At 37.3% G+C, this 15,777-nt stretch overlaps 1 protein-coding gene across 1 annotated transcript in view; it reads right to left on the bottom strand.

Annotated features, from left to right (window-relative positions):
• Window positions 1-15,777, bottom strand: part of LOC114391609 (pre-mRNA-processing ATP-dependent RNA helicase prp5) — a 31,987-nt gene that overhangs the window by 11,543 nt on the left and 4,667 nt on the right. The window contains exon 4 of the mRNA XM_028352596.1: window positions 3,549-3,648. Coding sequence (XP_028208397.1) covers window positions 3,549-3,648 — 100 coding nt within the window. The remainder of the gene's footprint in view (window positions 1-3,548; window positions 3,649-15,777) is intronic.

Below are 15,777 nucleotides of genomic sequence, written 5' to 3'. Positions count from 1 at the left end.
AAGCTCATGAATCTATGTTGAGGCAAAAAGCAAGATCAAGATGGATCCAAGAGAGTGATTGCAATTCACGCTACTTCCACCTGTTGATTAGTGCTAACCGCAGGAATAATTCTCTAGAAGGGGTCATGCTTGATGGAACATGGATAGATGAGCCACATAAGGTGAAGGAGGAAGTCAGGGTTTTCTTTTCACAAAGATTTCAAGAACCAGATTATTGCAGGCCCAGGCTTGATGGTATTAATTTTCAGACCATCAACCAACATCAGAATAGTATGTTGGTGGCCCCTTTTCAAGAGGAGGAAGTAAGGCAAGCTATTTGGGATTGTGGAAGTGACCGATGCCCAGGGCCTGATGGCTTCAACTTCAAGTTCATAAAGAAGTTTTGGCAGTTGTTTAAACCAGATGTGCTTCGCTTTTTAGATGAATTTCATGCCAATGGTGTTTTCCCTAGGGGTTGTAATGCATCCTTCTTAGCATTAATCCCCAAGGTGTCTGATCCACATCTCTTGAACGATTATCGACCTATCTCTCTTATAGGTTGTATGTATAAGATTGTGGCGAAACTATTGGTTAAACGAATGAAGAAGGTGATGCCATCTATCATCAACGAGGCCCAATCTGCTTTCACTGAAGGGAGACATTTATTTCATAGTGCACTCATAACAAATGAGGTGATAGATGAAGCCAAGAGGAGTAATAAATCATGCCTTATCTTCAAAGTGGATTATGAAAAGGCATATGACTCAGTCTCATAGAATTTTTTGCTATATATGCTGAAGAGAACAAGTTTCAGTCCGAAATGGGTCAAGTGGATTGAAGGGTGTGTGAAATCTGCATCTATTTCTATTCTGGTGAATGGTAGCCCGACAGGCAAGGGGACCCACACCTTTCCTATTTAATATTGTTGTCGAAGGTTTGACTAGGTTGATAGGAGAGCTATTAAGGAAAACCTGTACAAGGGCTTCCTAGTTGGTGCCAATAATGTGCCCATCAGCATCCTACAGTATGCGGATGACACAATCTTTTTTGGGGAACCATCTCAGGAGAATGTTGAAGCTATAAAGGTTATCCTAAGGTCTTTTGAGCTGGTCTCTGGCTTAAAGATCAATTTTTTAAGAACTGTTTTGGAGCTTTCGGAGTAACAGATCAATGGAAGCAAGATGCGGCCAATTATCTGGACTGTAGTTTGCTGGCTTTTCCTTTTGTTTATCTTCGTATACCCATAGGGGCCAACCCGAGGTAGTGTCAGATGTGGGATTCGATTATCCAAAAATGTAAGAGAAAACTAGCAAAATGGAAGCAAAGGCACATTTCGTTTAGGGGGAGAGTGACATTAATACAATCAGTACTAACATCAATTCCTATCTATTTCTTTTCCTTTTTCAGGGTGCCTCAATCAGTGGTGGATAAGCTAGTGAAAATACAACGTAGATTCCTATGGGGAGGAGATTCTGACCAAAACAAGATTGCATGGATTAGGCGGGAGACAATGTGCTTACCAAAAGAAAGGAGAGGGCTCGGCATCAAGGACATCAACACTTTTAATCTCGCTCTCCTAAGCAAATGGAAGTGGCATCTTTTACCGAACCAAGGGGAACTTTGGGCTAAAGTAGTGGAGTCTAAATATGGTGGATGGAGGGTTTTGGAGGAAGCAGGTAGGGCAGCCAACGAGTCAGCATGGAGGAGGGATTTAAAAAGGGTTGTACATCATTCATACCAGGGAAGGGTTCTCCAAGATGGATTTAGATGGAAGGTAGGAGTTGGAGATAGAATTAAATTCTGGGAGGATAGGTAGATATGTCAGGAGGAATCATTAGCAGAAAAATATCCTAGACTTTACCTCATCTCATCACAGCAACACCAGACTATCCGACAACTGGGATCTCACAAGGATAATTGGTGGAAGTGGCACTTTACCTGGAGAAGACCATTGTTCGATTGTGAAATTGATTCGGCTATCAGTTTCCTTGGAGAGGTTGAAGGCATGACCATAGAGCAACAAGGAGATGATGAATGAGAGTGGATAGGACACCCATCAAGCACATATTCTACTCATAGTGCCTATCAGTTGTTATGGGAGGGGGGAGCAGTTGGAAGTAAGGAGGATTGTTTTGAGGAGTTATGGAAATTAAAGATCCCTAGTAAGATTGCTGTATTTGCGTGGAGATTATTTAGAGATAGACTGTCAACAAAGAAAAATTTGCAGAGGAGACAAGTGCAGATCATGGATTTGTCATGCCCTTTTTGTGGTTGTATGGAGGAGGAGGCTTCCCATTTATTCATTCATTGCATGAAGATCCAGCCTATCTGGTGGGAAACTATGTCTTGGATGAATATTAAAAGTGTTTCCATCAAACCCAAGACATCATTTCCTCCAACATTCATTTGTTCAGGTGGATGGCATAAGGGTCAAGAGATGGCAATGGTGGTGGATGGCTGTAGCATGGTCCATTTGGCAGATGCGAAATAGAATTATAATCTCCAATGCACCTTTCAATGGCAATAAGTTGTTCGAGAATGCAATATTCTTAATCTGGACTTGACTTGGAAACTTGGAGAAAGATTTCACAATTCACTTTAATCAATGATCAAGTCACATTCGACAAGGCTTTATGTATCAGTAGAGGGTAGTTTTGCTTGGATTTCTGGCAATTGTATTACATATGTAGCCATAATATGGTTCCTAATCAAACTATATTAGTTTCACTGAGGAACCATGTGTATGGAATCCTATCTATGTACATAGTACCCCTGGTACTTAAATTCTGTTCATATATATATATATATATATATATATATATATTTGGGCTTATTTTTGGACCTGTGATGGACAGTTACCTTTTTATTGTTATTTTCAAGTCTTTTGATTATTAGATTAGTTATTGGGCCTTGGGCCTAATTTGGGGTTATTAACAAGAGTTATAAATAGATTCTTTGAACACTTGTTGGTAGCTTTTGATGAAATTTCATATTAGACACAATTGAGAGAATGTCTCTCTTGGTTCTTGTGTGGAACCTTATGTTCTTATCAAAGAATTCTATTCTTTGTGACGAATCATTCTCAAGTTATTAATCTTCCAAGATTGTGGCGTTGTTCTTTCCATCTCCATTTCTAATTCTGTCTTTTTCTTTTTTATTTTTTCCAATTTCAGAAAGTCCCAAATAGATTCTCCAATTTGTTGATGCTAAAAATTCAATCCGCAAATTAGGGTTCCATCATTAGGGATTATAATCATTATTAGGGAATATTATGTTTCCTTTGTAATCAATTTCACTATAAATGAAGGATCATTTGTGTGATACAACACACAATTACAGAAACCAATTTATTACATATAAACCATTTGAATTGTGCTTGCAAATTTCCGTTTAAGAAAGATGACATATACAGTGTAACTGAAAACAAAAGTTTGTATTATCATATTTCAACCTCCTGATTGCTTGCTGTTAAAAATTATTTAACATACAATAACAAGGAATAAGCATAAGATAGTAACCGAAAGAGAAAAGATTGTATAAATGGGGCATTGGAAGAAAAGGCTACCTACCAGCATGGATACCCCAGAAATATCAATTGCCTTCGTAGAAACAAGCTCCAATAGCCTCTCAGGAGTAGAAACAAGAAACTCAGGCTCACAAGTTTTCAGACTGTTGAAAACAAAACAAATGTTGAATAAGAAGTTGGATACCATAAAGTGTAAGTCAATAAAACATTAAAACAATTATGTGCATTCACATGCCCAAAATATTTGTGCAAACAATTATATCTTTCATGTATATCCTTGGATTTACTATTTATTCCACCGACAGGGACATGTTTCTCTTTACAATGTCACATGCAAATCAAAGGATCTTTCCAAAGTAAATTAAATCAATTGAACCGCAGTAATTACTAAAATTAGCATCAAAATAATATTGTGCAGCCTTGCACACCACATAGGATCTCCCTAATTGGTATCTCTTGTAATGGAATTCTCAGGCTAGACAAGTAGCCAGCCAGTTATTTGACTGTCCAGAAATCATAGAGAAGATGGGGATTTCTTACTGGGACTAATAGCAAGTAATTTTGCACATGCCAGACCAAATACACAACGTAATTGAATGATGTGGGAGTGAAAGAAGTGGCTTACCACAATAAAGAAAAAGTGGTATAATTTTGACTTTCATAACATATGCTATGGAAAAAGTTGTCATGTGGTTTGGTGAGTAACAAGAATTTTAGACTTTGTCCTATGCTTCGTTTTTTTTTTGTGTTGTCTCATGACAATTTTTTTAGTCAAACATTGAACAAGTGTTATTGTACGAGTAAATAAGCATTTTGGTCCCTGACTTTTGACCCTTTTTACAAATTAGTCCCTATCTTTTTGAAATGTAAAAAATAGTCCCTATCTTTGCATAAGTTTTGCAAAATAGTCCTTGTCGTTAAATTTAAAAGTAACGCGTTAGTGAGGTGCATTATTGGCAATTTTAGTGTCACATAGACTATCCAACGTGACAAATTGTCCCAAAATGTGACATGTAGACTGGACTTTAATGCAAAATTTAAAAAGTTATCAAATATTTTCTTCTTCACTTGCTTCTTCTTCCTCAAATTAGGGTTTCTAAAGCTTCTCTCCTCTCAATTCCAACATGGTGGAGTCTTAAGTGTGTGTGTTTCTCCCTGGTCTTATTTGTCCCCCTCGCTCCATCTTTTTCCTCCCCTCACTCCATCTTCTTCCTAGGGGGCTTTGATTTCCCCATGTCTGCAAGTGGTAGTTCTTTTGCATTTTCTGGTAAAACCATTCGCCTATGCCACCATGGAAGACGTGCAGCTATTCGAACTGCAAGAACAAGGAAGAACTCAGGAAGGTTATTCTATACTTGTGAATTGCCCCAAAAAGACCTAAATAACTGTCAATTTTTTCAATGGGTTGAAGAAGAAAACCAAGTTTCTAATCTTCTTCTGTCACAAGAGAATCAATGATAGTGGCTGATTTGAACCTACAAATTGAAGCATTGCAGAAGAAAAAGAGAAATTTAACAAACATTGTGTTGTTAGGTTTTTCAATTTTAATTATAATGTTAGTTTTAGGAGGAATATATTTTAGGAAAAATTTGTAGTAGCATCTTCTGATATTATAAGTATTGTTTTGCTGAAGAAATATTGTGAATGAAGTTCCTCAAGTTTTTGTTGTTATTGTCAGTTATTTTGCAGTTCCTCAAGTTTTTCATTTGAAATTTGATTTGGGTCTATCTACTGTCAATTACTTTGCAGAACAATAGAATGATGCTCAACTTGATCAAATATCATATATTCATAACATTTTCCTTAAATATCTTGTTTCTGGTCAAAACTAGTTAGTGTAATACTGTCAGCTTTCCGTGGCACTGTTGTTTACTTATTTCAGTGTTGCTGGTAGTTGTATTGTATTATATCCGTTTGAAAAGCATAAAGCTTGAGCTGATAGGAAATTGGAGCAATTGGGGTGAGGTGATGATGGTAAGGATAGGGATGTGTTATGGGGAACTGGGTTTGCTTACCCCTTCTACTTCTACTCTTTGTTTATCCCATCGCTGCAATATCTCTACATTTTCACATCCTTCTCCTCTAATATCTCCAAACTATGCTACTCACAATCACAACAAACGATGGCATTTTTTGTGCTTGCTACCCTGCACTTCATTAAATTACTAAATGCTGAGAAGGTGATTTTAGTGGGGTATGTGAATATTCTATTATTCTGTGCTTGCTACCCTTCACTTCATTAAATTACTAAATGCTAAGAAGGTGATTTTAGTGGGGTATGTGAATATTCTATCTTCTATTCTGTTAAGTCCTTTATTTTTCTCAGGTATCAGGCAGTTTTCAACAACACAAGTAAAGCATACTTCCCGCTGTATTTATAAGATGACAACTGAATAGGTGATTATAACTTATAAGAGCTCGCTGAAATAATAGCTTACTGAAAGGAGAGAAAAAATTATGATTGTAGATGTAGAAGAGCAGCTACATTAATAGGTTGTGAAATATGAAATTATCATATACCTGGGTGGACTCGGAATCAAGGACATACCAAAGGAGAAAGGGGGACTCGGAATCAAGGACATACCAACATTCAACTTGGCACTACTCGCAAAATGGAAGTGGAACTTGTTCCAGCATCAAGGGGAACTGTGGGTCAGGGTGTTAGAGTCCAAGTATGGTGGCTGGAGACAATTGAATGAAGCATCACGAGACAGCATCGAGTCCATATGGTGGAGGGACCTAAAGCTGGCTCTCCAACATCCACAACACGGTCACGCATTACAAAGTGCAATTTCATGGAGGGTTGGACGTGGAGACAAGATTAAGTTCTGGGAGGATAATTGGCTGGACAGTGAGGGCTCCCTACTAACTAAGTACCCCAGGCTGTTCATCATATCCTGTCAGCAAAATAAACTTATTCAGCAGATGGGGTTTCAGCAAGATTCAGGATGGGTGTGGGACTTTAGGTGGAGGAGATCGTTGTTCGACAGTGAAATACATATGGCTGTATCATTTCTAGAAGATATTGAAGGAAAGTCAATTCAGCCTCACACAGCAGATCAATGGTTGTGGACAGCAGACCCAACTGGCCATTATTCTGTAAAAAGCGCATACAAAATGATGTTGGCTGAGTCAGCGGAGGAGAGTCATGACAGCACCTTTGAAGAATTATGGAATCTCAAGATCCCATCTAAAATTTCTGTATTCGCATGGCGGCTACTCAACAATAGACTCCCGACAAAAGCTAATTTGCAGCGGAGACATATAGAGGTAAATGACAGCAGCTGCCCTTTTTGCCGAAGTACGGATGAGATTGAAGGGCACCTGTTTTTTCACTGCAGCAAGGTCATACCAGTTTGGTGGGCATCATGGTCTTGGGTGAACATGGTAGGGGCCTTCCCAATGAACCCAAAACAGCATTTCCTCCAGCACATTTTTGGAGTGAATCTTGGGATAAGGACCAATAGATGGAAATGGTGGTGGTTAGCCCTGACATGGACTATTTGGCGGCACAGGAACAAAATCATCTTTGCTAATGATACATTTGACGCTACCAAACTGATGGACGATGCAGTTTTTTTGTTATGGACATGGCTTCGAAACTTGGAGAAGGATTTTGTTACCCATTACAACCACTGGTCTAGTAACATTACAAGTGGTTTTAGTAGGTAGCTCAGGGTGTAATGTTAGACTGTTACTAGAGTTTATTATATTTTTGTACCCAGAGATTGGTTCTATGTTAGACTACATTAAGTCTGCCATGGAACCAAAAATCTGACCCCTATATCTGTACTTTAGAGTACCTCTGGTACTTCATTAATATAATTACTTATTTTTGCTGATCAAAAAAAAAAATATACCTGGGTGGGAATTTGGCTTTCTTTTTGTCAAAAATATGAATTAAAATATCAATGAAACCTCTTGGTTTGCTGGATTTTTTCTTTCGTAATTGGTATCTTCCAACTTCCTCTTGCCTTGGTTTTGACACCTCAGAATTTTTTACCCGCTTGACAAGAAACTCTCTTAGAAAAACTGTTGCTGAGCCTAGAAGCTTTTCCGTGAAGAAAACGGGGTCTATACTGTAAACTTCCACGTTCAGGGCCAAATCTTGGATGTTTGACACCGAGTCATCAACAGGAATGACAAACTTGGTTCTCCATACAGGATTTGCATTCCCAGAATTAACAACTTTGGTGCAATATTTGTTGTTATGATCAATCCACCCAACAGCAAACCATTGACGCTTCCAAAGTGAGGTTGAAAGCTGGAGTCCATGTGCAGATATCAAGCAGACCTCCACCCATATAATCCCCATAGAAAGTGCAGGAAAGAAAAAATGAGATGTTCAAGGGATGATGTCTTCTGTAAGCTTCTTTAGATAAGGGTTGGGCAGCAAAAGAAATGAACGTGTTTTACGTTTCGAAGGATACTTTACTTTGATATCAGAATTTTTTTTATACCAAAACTCCGTTTGGGGGTACCCTCATGGCTCATGCCATGATGCTAACTTTTTCCCCCCTTGTTATAAGTGCATTATCACAGCCAGACAGGAATCTTCTACACTCGTATTAGGTGGGCATATGCAAAGGTAAAAAGTAAAAACTAACTACCTCAGAAAAAAAAAATAGGCGGGTGCAAACACCTTTACAATAGTTCTCTGAAGATTTTTTTTTTTTACCAAATTAGTCTCTCAAAAAGACAAATCCGTTATCAAATTTATTTATATTTGTCACACCACTTTAGTCTTTAATAAAGAATAAAGATACATTTTACAAGAGACTGATATGAGAAACAAAATTTTAACGGACTAACGTGAAGACACATCTTTAGACAGACAATTTTGGCAATTTATTCCATATTCGGTTGTGCTTTGTACAAAAATGTATTCTTCCAGAGACTAGAAGCCACAAGTTTTCCCATGTTTGCACTGAAAGCATGGGAAAAAAATCTTGCAATTACATGTTTTACCTATCTATCAGTTGAATTCAGATCTACAATGAGATGACTTAAAAAATGGCAATGTTGAACCTCCTGTAGCTGATCAAGCAACAATCTTGTTCATTGTTATTTATACAATGCAGCTTGACTCTTTTCCTTGAAGATTCGTGGGAGAAACCGGCATGAAGATATCCGCGATTGAAGACGACGATGAATTCTGAAGGAAAACGCCGTTTACATGTTGAGGGTTGCAGAAGACAGAGACAAGAACGACACTGTGAGACAATGCAATGCAGAGCTTGCGGATATCCATGGGTTCGAGTCGGGTAGGGAATCGGTGGGTAGAGTGGTTGCAATCAGCGAAGAGGTCTCGGAGATGGTGCGGGTCCACATGGCGTGGGTTGGTGGAAATGTAAATTGGGAAAGGTGGTTTTGATGATAGCTTCTTCGCTTCTCAAGCTGAGAGCTTTTGCTTGTTCTTCGCCTTACCCATTTTAATTCCATGTATTTGGAACCGAAACCCTCTATCATGTGTTTCTTCAACTGTAACTGTGTCTGGGTTTGTGCTGCGACTCTCATTATTGTCACCATTGTTGTTCTATGTGTTTGGGCAACGCAAGAAGTTTGGAGTGGATAATGAAACTGAAAAAACCCAATGCAATCGTAGTCTAAGGCAGTGAAACCGTTTTGGGGAAAATGGGTTTACTTAATTTTTGAATGGTTTTTATCCTAACTTATCATAATTTTTCAATTCAGTCCAAAGACTTGTCACATGGGTTTGCTTACATGGACAAAGACTTGCCACATAGACATATGACTAACAGTGGAAATTGGATTTTAACGATAAGGACTTATTTGCATAACGGATGTAAAGATAAGGACTATTTTTTACATTTCAAAAAGATAGGGACTAATTTGCAAAAGGGGCCAAAAGTTAGGGACCAAAATGCCTATTTACTCATTATTGTACCGTTTTGTCCTTCATTTTTTAGCAAATCAAATGCTCCCTTCAAGTGTATGCTTTACATAATTCACCAAAAATACATATTTTTATTTTTTATAAAATTCATTAAAATCTTGATTGCATATTTAGAGTTCTAATATTCTCAGGAGATTTCACATTTACAATTATGTAATAGAGTATTTGATAAAACTGAGTGATAAAGTGTTTGAGGAGGTGAGAAAATTGAGAGAAAAGACTGATATTATTACTAGACTAAAAAGTTAATCTGAGTTGGTTACAATGAGGTATATACAAACCTCTTAACCTTTACACTAGCAGTAACAGAATCTAACTAACAACAAAGGCTAACTGAATTAACTAACAAACTAACCGAACTAACAGACTAACTAATCTGTTATCAGATATCTAATGCTAGAGAAGTGTTGTTAGCAAAGGAAAAACAACCCTTACAAGTACACAAAATTACAAAACTGTTTATACAGTTATACAACACGTGCTCTAATATTCTAATATCCCCCCTCAAACTCAAGGGGAAGAGTTTTCAAAACAAATACTCTTTACATTGAGTTTGTCTCTATTGCTGAAGAAAAAGGCTTCATCAGCACATTAGCCCATTAATCTAAGGCTGAAATATGTACAATTGAAAGCTATTTGACCAGAACTTTTTCTCTAACGAAGAAGACATCAACTTCCATGTGCTTTGTATGACTGTGGAACACAGGGTTATGAGCAATGGATACAGCACTTCCGTTGTCACAGAAAAGCACGGGAGTAGTGAATGGTACTTGTAATTTTGTTAAGAGAGCATAAATCCAACTCAATGAAAGTTTGAGCTAAACTGCGATATTCAGCTTCAGTGCTGGATCTAGCTGTGACTTTTTGTTTGCAGGATTACCAAGATATTATGATGCAATCTTACCCGCATTGGATAGAAGACTCCAAGAAGATTGGACCAGAGATGTACGAGAAGGCCCTAGGATTCTCATGAGCCTTAGGGTAGATTTCGGGCTCATGGACTAAGTATGAGCCCACTTATTTTTGTACATATTAGATTAAGGTTTCATTATTTTTGGACCTTGTATTTAGGACTCCATAATGTAGATAGGGTACCCTAGAAATGTAGAATTTTTCAACTCTTGTATTTTAGGGCACCTAAACTATAGTTTTTGTATTAGGGGTAGTTTTGTAATTTCGCATGCATTAAGTGAATATTTGATGTGTGTATTGGAAAATAAATTTAATTGAATTGAGAGAAGCCCGATCCAATTAAATTTTTGTTTGCAGGATTACCAAGATATTATGATGCAATCTTACCCGCATTGGATAGAAGACTCCAAGAAGATTGGACCAGAGATGTAAGAGAAGGCCCTAGGATTCTCATGAGCCTTAGGGTAGATCTCGGGCTCATGGACTAAGTATGAGCCCACTTATTTTTGTACATATTAGATTAAGGTTTCATTATTTTTGGACCTTGTATTTAGGACTCCATAATGTAGATAGGGTACCCTAAAAATGTAAAATTTTTCAACTCTTGTATTTTAGGGCACCTAGACTATAGTTTGTGTATTAGGGTAGTTTTGTAATTTCGCATGCATTAAGTGAATATTTGATGTGTGTATTGGAAAATAAATTTAATTGAATTGAGAGAAACCCGATCCAATTAAATTTTAGAGAGAGAGAGAGGTGAGCATTTGCTTGCTACACCTCATTGTCACATCATATAGTCACACTTTGTGCATGTCCTTCATGCTTTATACATGTCTTATGACACCTAAGCACACTTAGTGAAGAATCTTGGACTTGATCTTGGATTAGTGGGTTGAACCATAGCTAAAATTCACTAATCATAATTAGTGAAATTTTGGCTCCAAAATTGGACTCCACAAATTCAATTTCAAATTCAAGAGAAATTTGAATAGAAATTCTAATTTTTCTCCAATTTTGTGTGACACTTAGGCCATAAATAGAGATCATGTGTGTGCTTTTTTTCAACTTTGATCATTTGAGTATTACACTTCAAAGTTTAGACCTCATTTGAGACACAAAATTTTGTGTCCCTTCTCTCCCTCTCCCTCTACTCATCTTTTCCTACCTTCAAACTCTTATCCATGGCTTCCTATGGTGGTGAGCTTCTTCTTAACTCATCTTCTCCTTGAAGTGATATCTCTAATCATCTTTTTTCCTTCTCTATTCCGCTGACATCTAAATTCAAGAAGCAAAGGACTCCATTGATAAAGAAGATTCAAGGCCTACAAACTCCACATGGAACTACATCATATTACGTTTGGACCAAGAAATATTGCAGCCCCTGAGGTGTCCAATCAACATCACAAAAAGCATGGATAACCAAAGGCCTTGTAGCAAGAGCAGGTTGAAGAAGTAATCCACGAGATGAAGTGCCCTTGAGATACCATAATATTCTTTTCACTACTGCCCAATGAGAGTCTAGAGGTGCAACCATAAATTGACAAACCTTACTGACAGCAAAGCTGATTTCAGACCTAGTGAGAGTAGCATATTGTAAGGCACCAACCACTGATCTGTATAAAGTTGGGTCATGAGAAATATCAATACCATGTCGAGATAGTTTGCAATTAGATACCATTGGAGAATAAATAGAATAAGCTTCAGTAATGTGAGTTTTGAAAAGTAAGTCTCAAATGTATTTACTCTGAGTCATCAATATAGAGTTATTAGGGAGATATTTAATCTCTAGACCCAAGAAATAATCCAAATGACCTAGTTGTTTGAGAGAGAATGCAGTGTGAAGTTTGGTTGTGAGCTGCTGAATTAGAGAGGTTGAACTACCCGTGATGACTATATCATCCACATAGACCAAAAGATAAACAATATGAACCTGTTGTGTGTAGATGACAAGAGAAGTGTCACATTTGCTCCCTTCAAATCCAAACTGAAGTAGAGTAGATTTCGGCTTATCAAACCACTGCCTTGGAGCTTGTTTCAAGCCATAAAGAGCTTTATTTAGCTTGCAGACCAGGGATCTATCTGCAACTTCAAAACCTGGAGGTTGTCATAAATACAGATTCTTCAAGAACCTCATTTAAGAAAGCATTATTTACATCAAGCTAAAATAACTCTCACCCATGTGACAGAGCAAGGCTAAGAACAACACGAATAGTGGCAGGTTTGATTACAAGAGAAAAGGTCTCATGAAAGTCAAAGCCATGAACTAGATGAAACCCCTTTGCTACCAACCTTGCTTTAAACTTGTTGATGGAACAATCAGCATTTTTCTTTACTCTGAAAACCCATTTGCACCCAATAGTCTATTAGAAGGTAAAGAAACTAAGTCCCAACTTTTATTTTTCAACAAAGCATCATATTCTTGTTGCATGGCAGCAAGCCAATATGCACTTTCCAAAGCCTGCTTCACAGTTTAAGGTTCAGAATGAGTAAGAAATAATGAAAGATGTAGTTTAGGATTGTGAATTCCAGATTTGGATCTTGTTTGCATGGTATGTGCGTTAGCTGGTATAGAGCTTGGTACTAAAGGAGACTCAAAGGAGGATGTATTAATGGTTGTGGACTGTAAAGTTTGAGGATGAACAGATGTGGATTCAAAGGGGGTGAGTGAATGAGATTCAAGAAGAGGAATTGTAGGTGAATGAATTGGATTAGTGGAAAAACCAGGAGGAACAAGAGGTGAAGAAGTAGAATGAGAGGGAGATGGCTGAGACAATTGAGATGTAGTGACTACTAAAGGTGGAGATAGATTAGAAGTAAGAGTGAAATAAGAGTCAAGATTTTTTACTGAATTAGAAGAGGAGGGAAAAAGATCAGAATAAAGGAATCTCAATTCATTAAACAACACATCTTAGGAGATGTATATTCTTCCAGAAGGAGACAGGCATTTGTAACCTTTATGAGATGAAGAATACCTTAAAAATAAACATTCTTGAGATCTAAAATCAAGTTTATGTGCATGATAAGGTCTTAACAAGGGAAAACAAGCACAACGAAATGTTTTAAGGAATTGAAAATCAGGATCCTTGTTAAAGAGAGCGATAAAGGGTATGACAAAATTGGTACCAAAGAATATCCAATATTAATTCCAAGGGCCACCCAACATGTTATCCACGCACCAAGCCCAAGAAGTGTTGGGTGTGAGGGAGTGTATTGGGAAAAACCCAAGTCCCACATCGGCTAAAGATAAAGCCAAGTTAGAGTATATAAGTGAAGGGCAACCCTCACCCCTTGAGCTAACTTTTAGAATTGAGTTAGACCTAAACTTACATTCTAAAGATTCTAAAATGGTATGGAGAGCCTATCCTTTGTAGTTATCATTCAAGATTTGAGTATCCATGGCTTCCGCACCTTCAAATCTTGTATTTCAGTCGTTCCCAAACACCGTTGCCGAGAAGCTCGATGATTCAAACTACCTTCACTGGCGACAACATGTAGAACCAGTGATCAAGGCACATAAATTGCAGATCGTGTGAATCCTGAGTATGAAGCTTGGGAAGTTCAGGACCAAACACTTCTTGTTTGGCTGCAGTCCACACTCTCGAAATCAATCTTGTCGCGCGTGCTAGGCTCTGATACCATATTTGATAAATCTAAGTGATAAAGTGTTTGAGAAGGTGAGAAAGTGTTTGAGAAGATGAGAAAATTGAGAGAAAAGACTAATATTATTACTAGAATAAAAAGTTAATCTGAGTTGGTTACAATGAGAGGTATATGTAGACCTCTGAACCTTTACACTAGCAGTAACAGAATCTAACTAACTAATAGCAAAGGCTAACTGAATTAACTAACAAACTAACTGAACTAACTAATCTGTTATCAGATATCTAATGCTAGAGAAGTGTTGTTAGCAAAGGCTAACAGCCCTTACAAGTACACAAAATTACAAAACTGTTTATACAGTTATACAATACATGCTCTAATATTCTAATATAGAGAAATTAATGAATCTTTTAGAATCCCTTGTTTTACTTTATTCTACTATTATGTTTATTTCCTTTTTCTTACTCTTAATGAGAAAATGTATTTTCATCATAAGCCAAACAAGTAATTCGTGATTCCAAAGTCAAATTGTTTGATTGGACAAAAGACCTCATTGTTATTTTGAGTTATTTGCAAAACTAATTTCGGGTTCATTTAGGTAAACAACTTAACTACGCACTTATTCAATCGCACAATATCTTATACCATAAACTTGTCCGAATAAGTTAAAAAGAGATTTTGATAAACTACATCAAGAAGCATATTGGCAATTTGGAATAAGCTAAAAAAAAGCTTATGGAAGTCATAAGCTATTTTCATAAGCTCTCTATAAGCTCTTCCAAACACCCCCTCAGCTGCTTGTAAACAGAGCAATCAGCTTATGGATGATGCAGTACTCGTACTATGGACGTGGATCAAATCTATGGAGAAGGATTTCGCTGTACATTTCAATCAATGGTCCTCAAACCTAAAGGAAGCATTCATTAGCTAGGTGGGGAAGGGTGGTCTATAATCATGTAATAACTATATGGGTAATAGCTTGGGTCTGTGTATACACAAGAACCAGCTATACATTTATTTCAATAGTTGTATCTCTAGTACCTCTGGTACTATTTCATTTCAATATATACCTAATTTTGCTGAGCAAAAAAAAAAAATTTATGTTTCTTGGTCAATATTGGATGCATCAATTCCATCAACCTAGGAGCCATTTGCATTTTAAATGTTTAAGAAAGAATAAGAAAGGTGAAAGCTTTTCTGACTGTGTATTGCTTTTGCTTTATCAGGTGCAGTCAGATGCAAAAAGGGCATCTCTTTGCCCTTACATATGATGTGTTGGGGCATAAGTTAGTGTTTAAGGCCTTGCATTGGTATTCTGCACATTGTTTTTCCAAAGGAGTTTCAATTCCCTTGCTAAGAAGTACAACGATTAGGCAAATATGCACTGCATTTCCCTGCTTTGGCTCATTGTTTTCTTTTTGTTTAACTCTTTCGGTTGTCTTATCTAACTCGGTCTTCCTTTCTCATAAATAAGGTTTTTTTCCTCACCTAGTGGGCAGGGACAGACCCAGACAAATGCCCCCTTGCTAAATTTCAAAATTGTGTATATTACTTCAGTGTTGAATTGTCTTTAAAGCTTTGTCCCCCTCATGTAATGTAATAGAAAATTTCACCACATTTTTTCTCATGCGAAGTAAGAGATCTTCTCCTTACACTTCTCTCTCTGACTTAATCTAAGTGGATTTCTTATCCTAGTATCTTGTATCCCCCCCCCCCCCCCCAATATCTGTTAGTTTCTTTCTTTAAGTGGATATCTTATCCCACTCTCTTGAACCCTTTTTTTTATCTTTTCTCAAATAAACCTATCTCTCATAGTTTTTCTTTTTTTTGTTAATATCTGATC

The sequence above is a fragment of the Glycine soja genome, chromosome 2 (assembly GCF_004193775.1).
Source record: "Glycine soja cultivar W05 chromosome 2, ASM419377v2, whole genome shotgun sequence".
In the NCBI taxonomy this organism is placed as follows: domain Eukaryota; kingdom Viridiplantae; phylum Streptophyta; class Magnoliopsida; order Fabales; family Fabaceae; genus Glycine; species Glycine soja.
The sequence above is the reverse complement of the archived record's forward strand: the minus strand, read 5'-3'. Positions and strand labels throughout refer to the sequence as shown.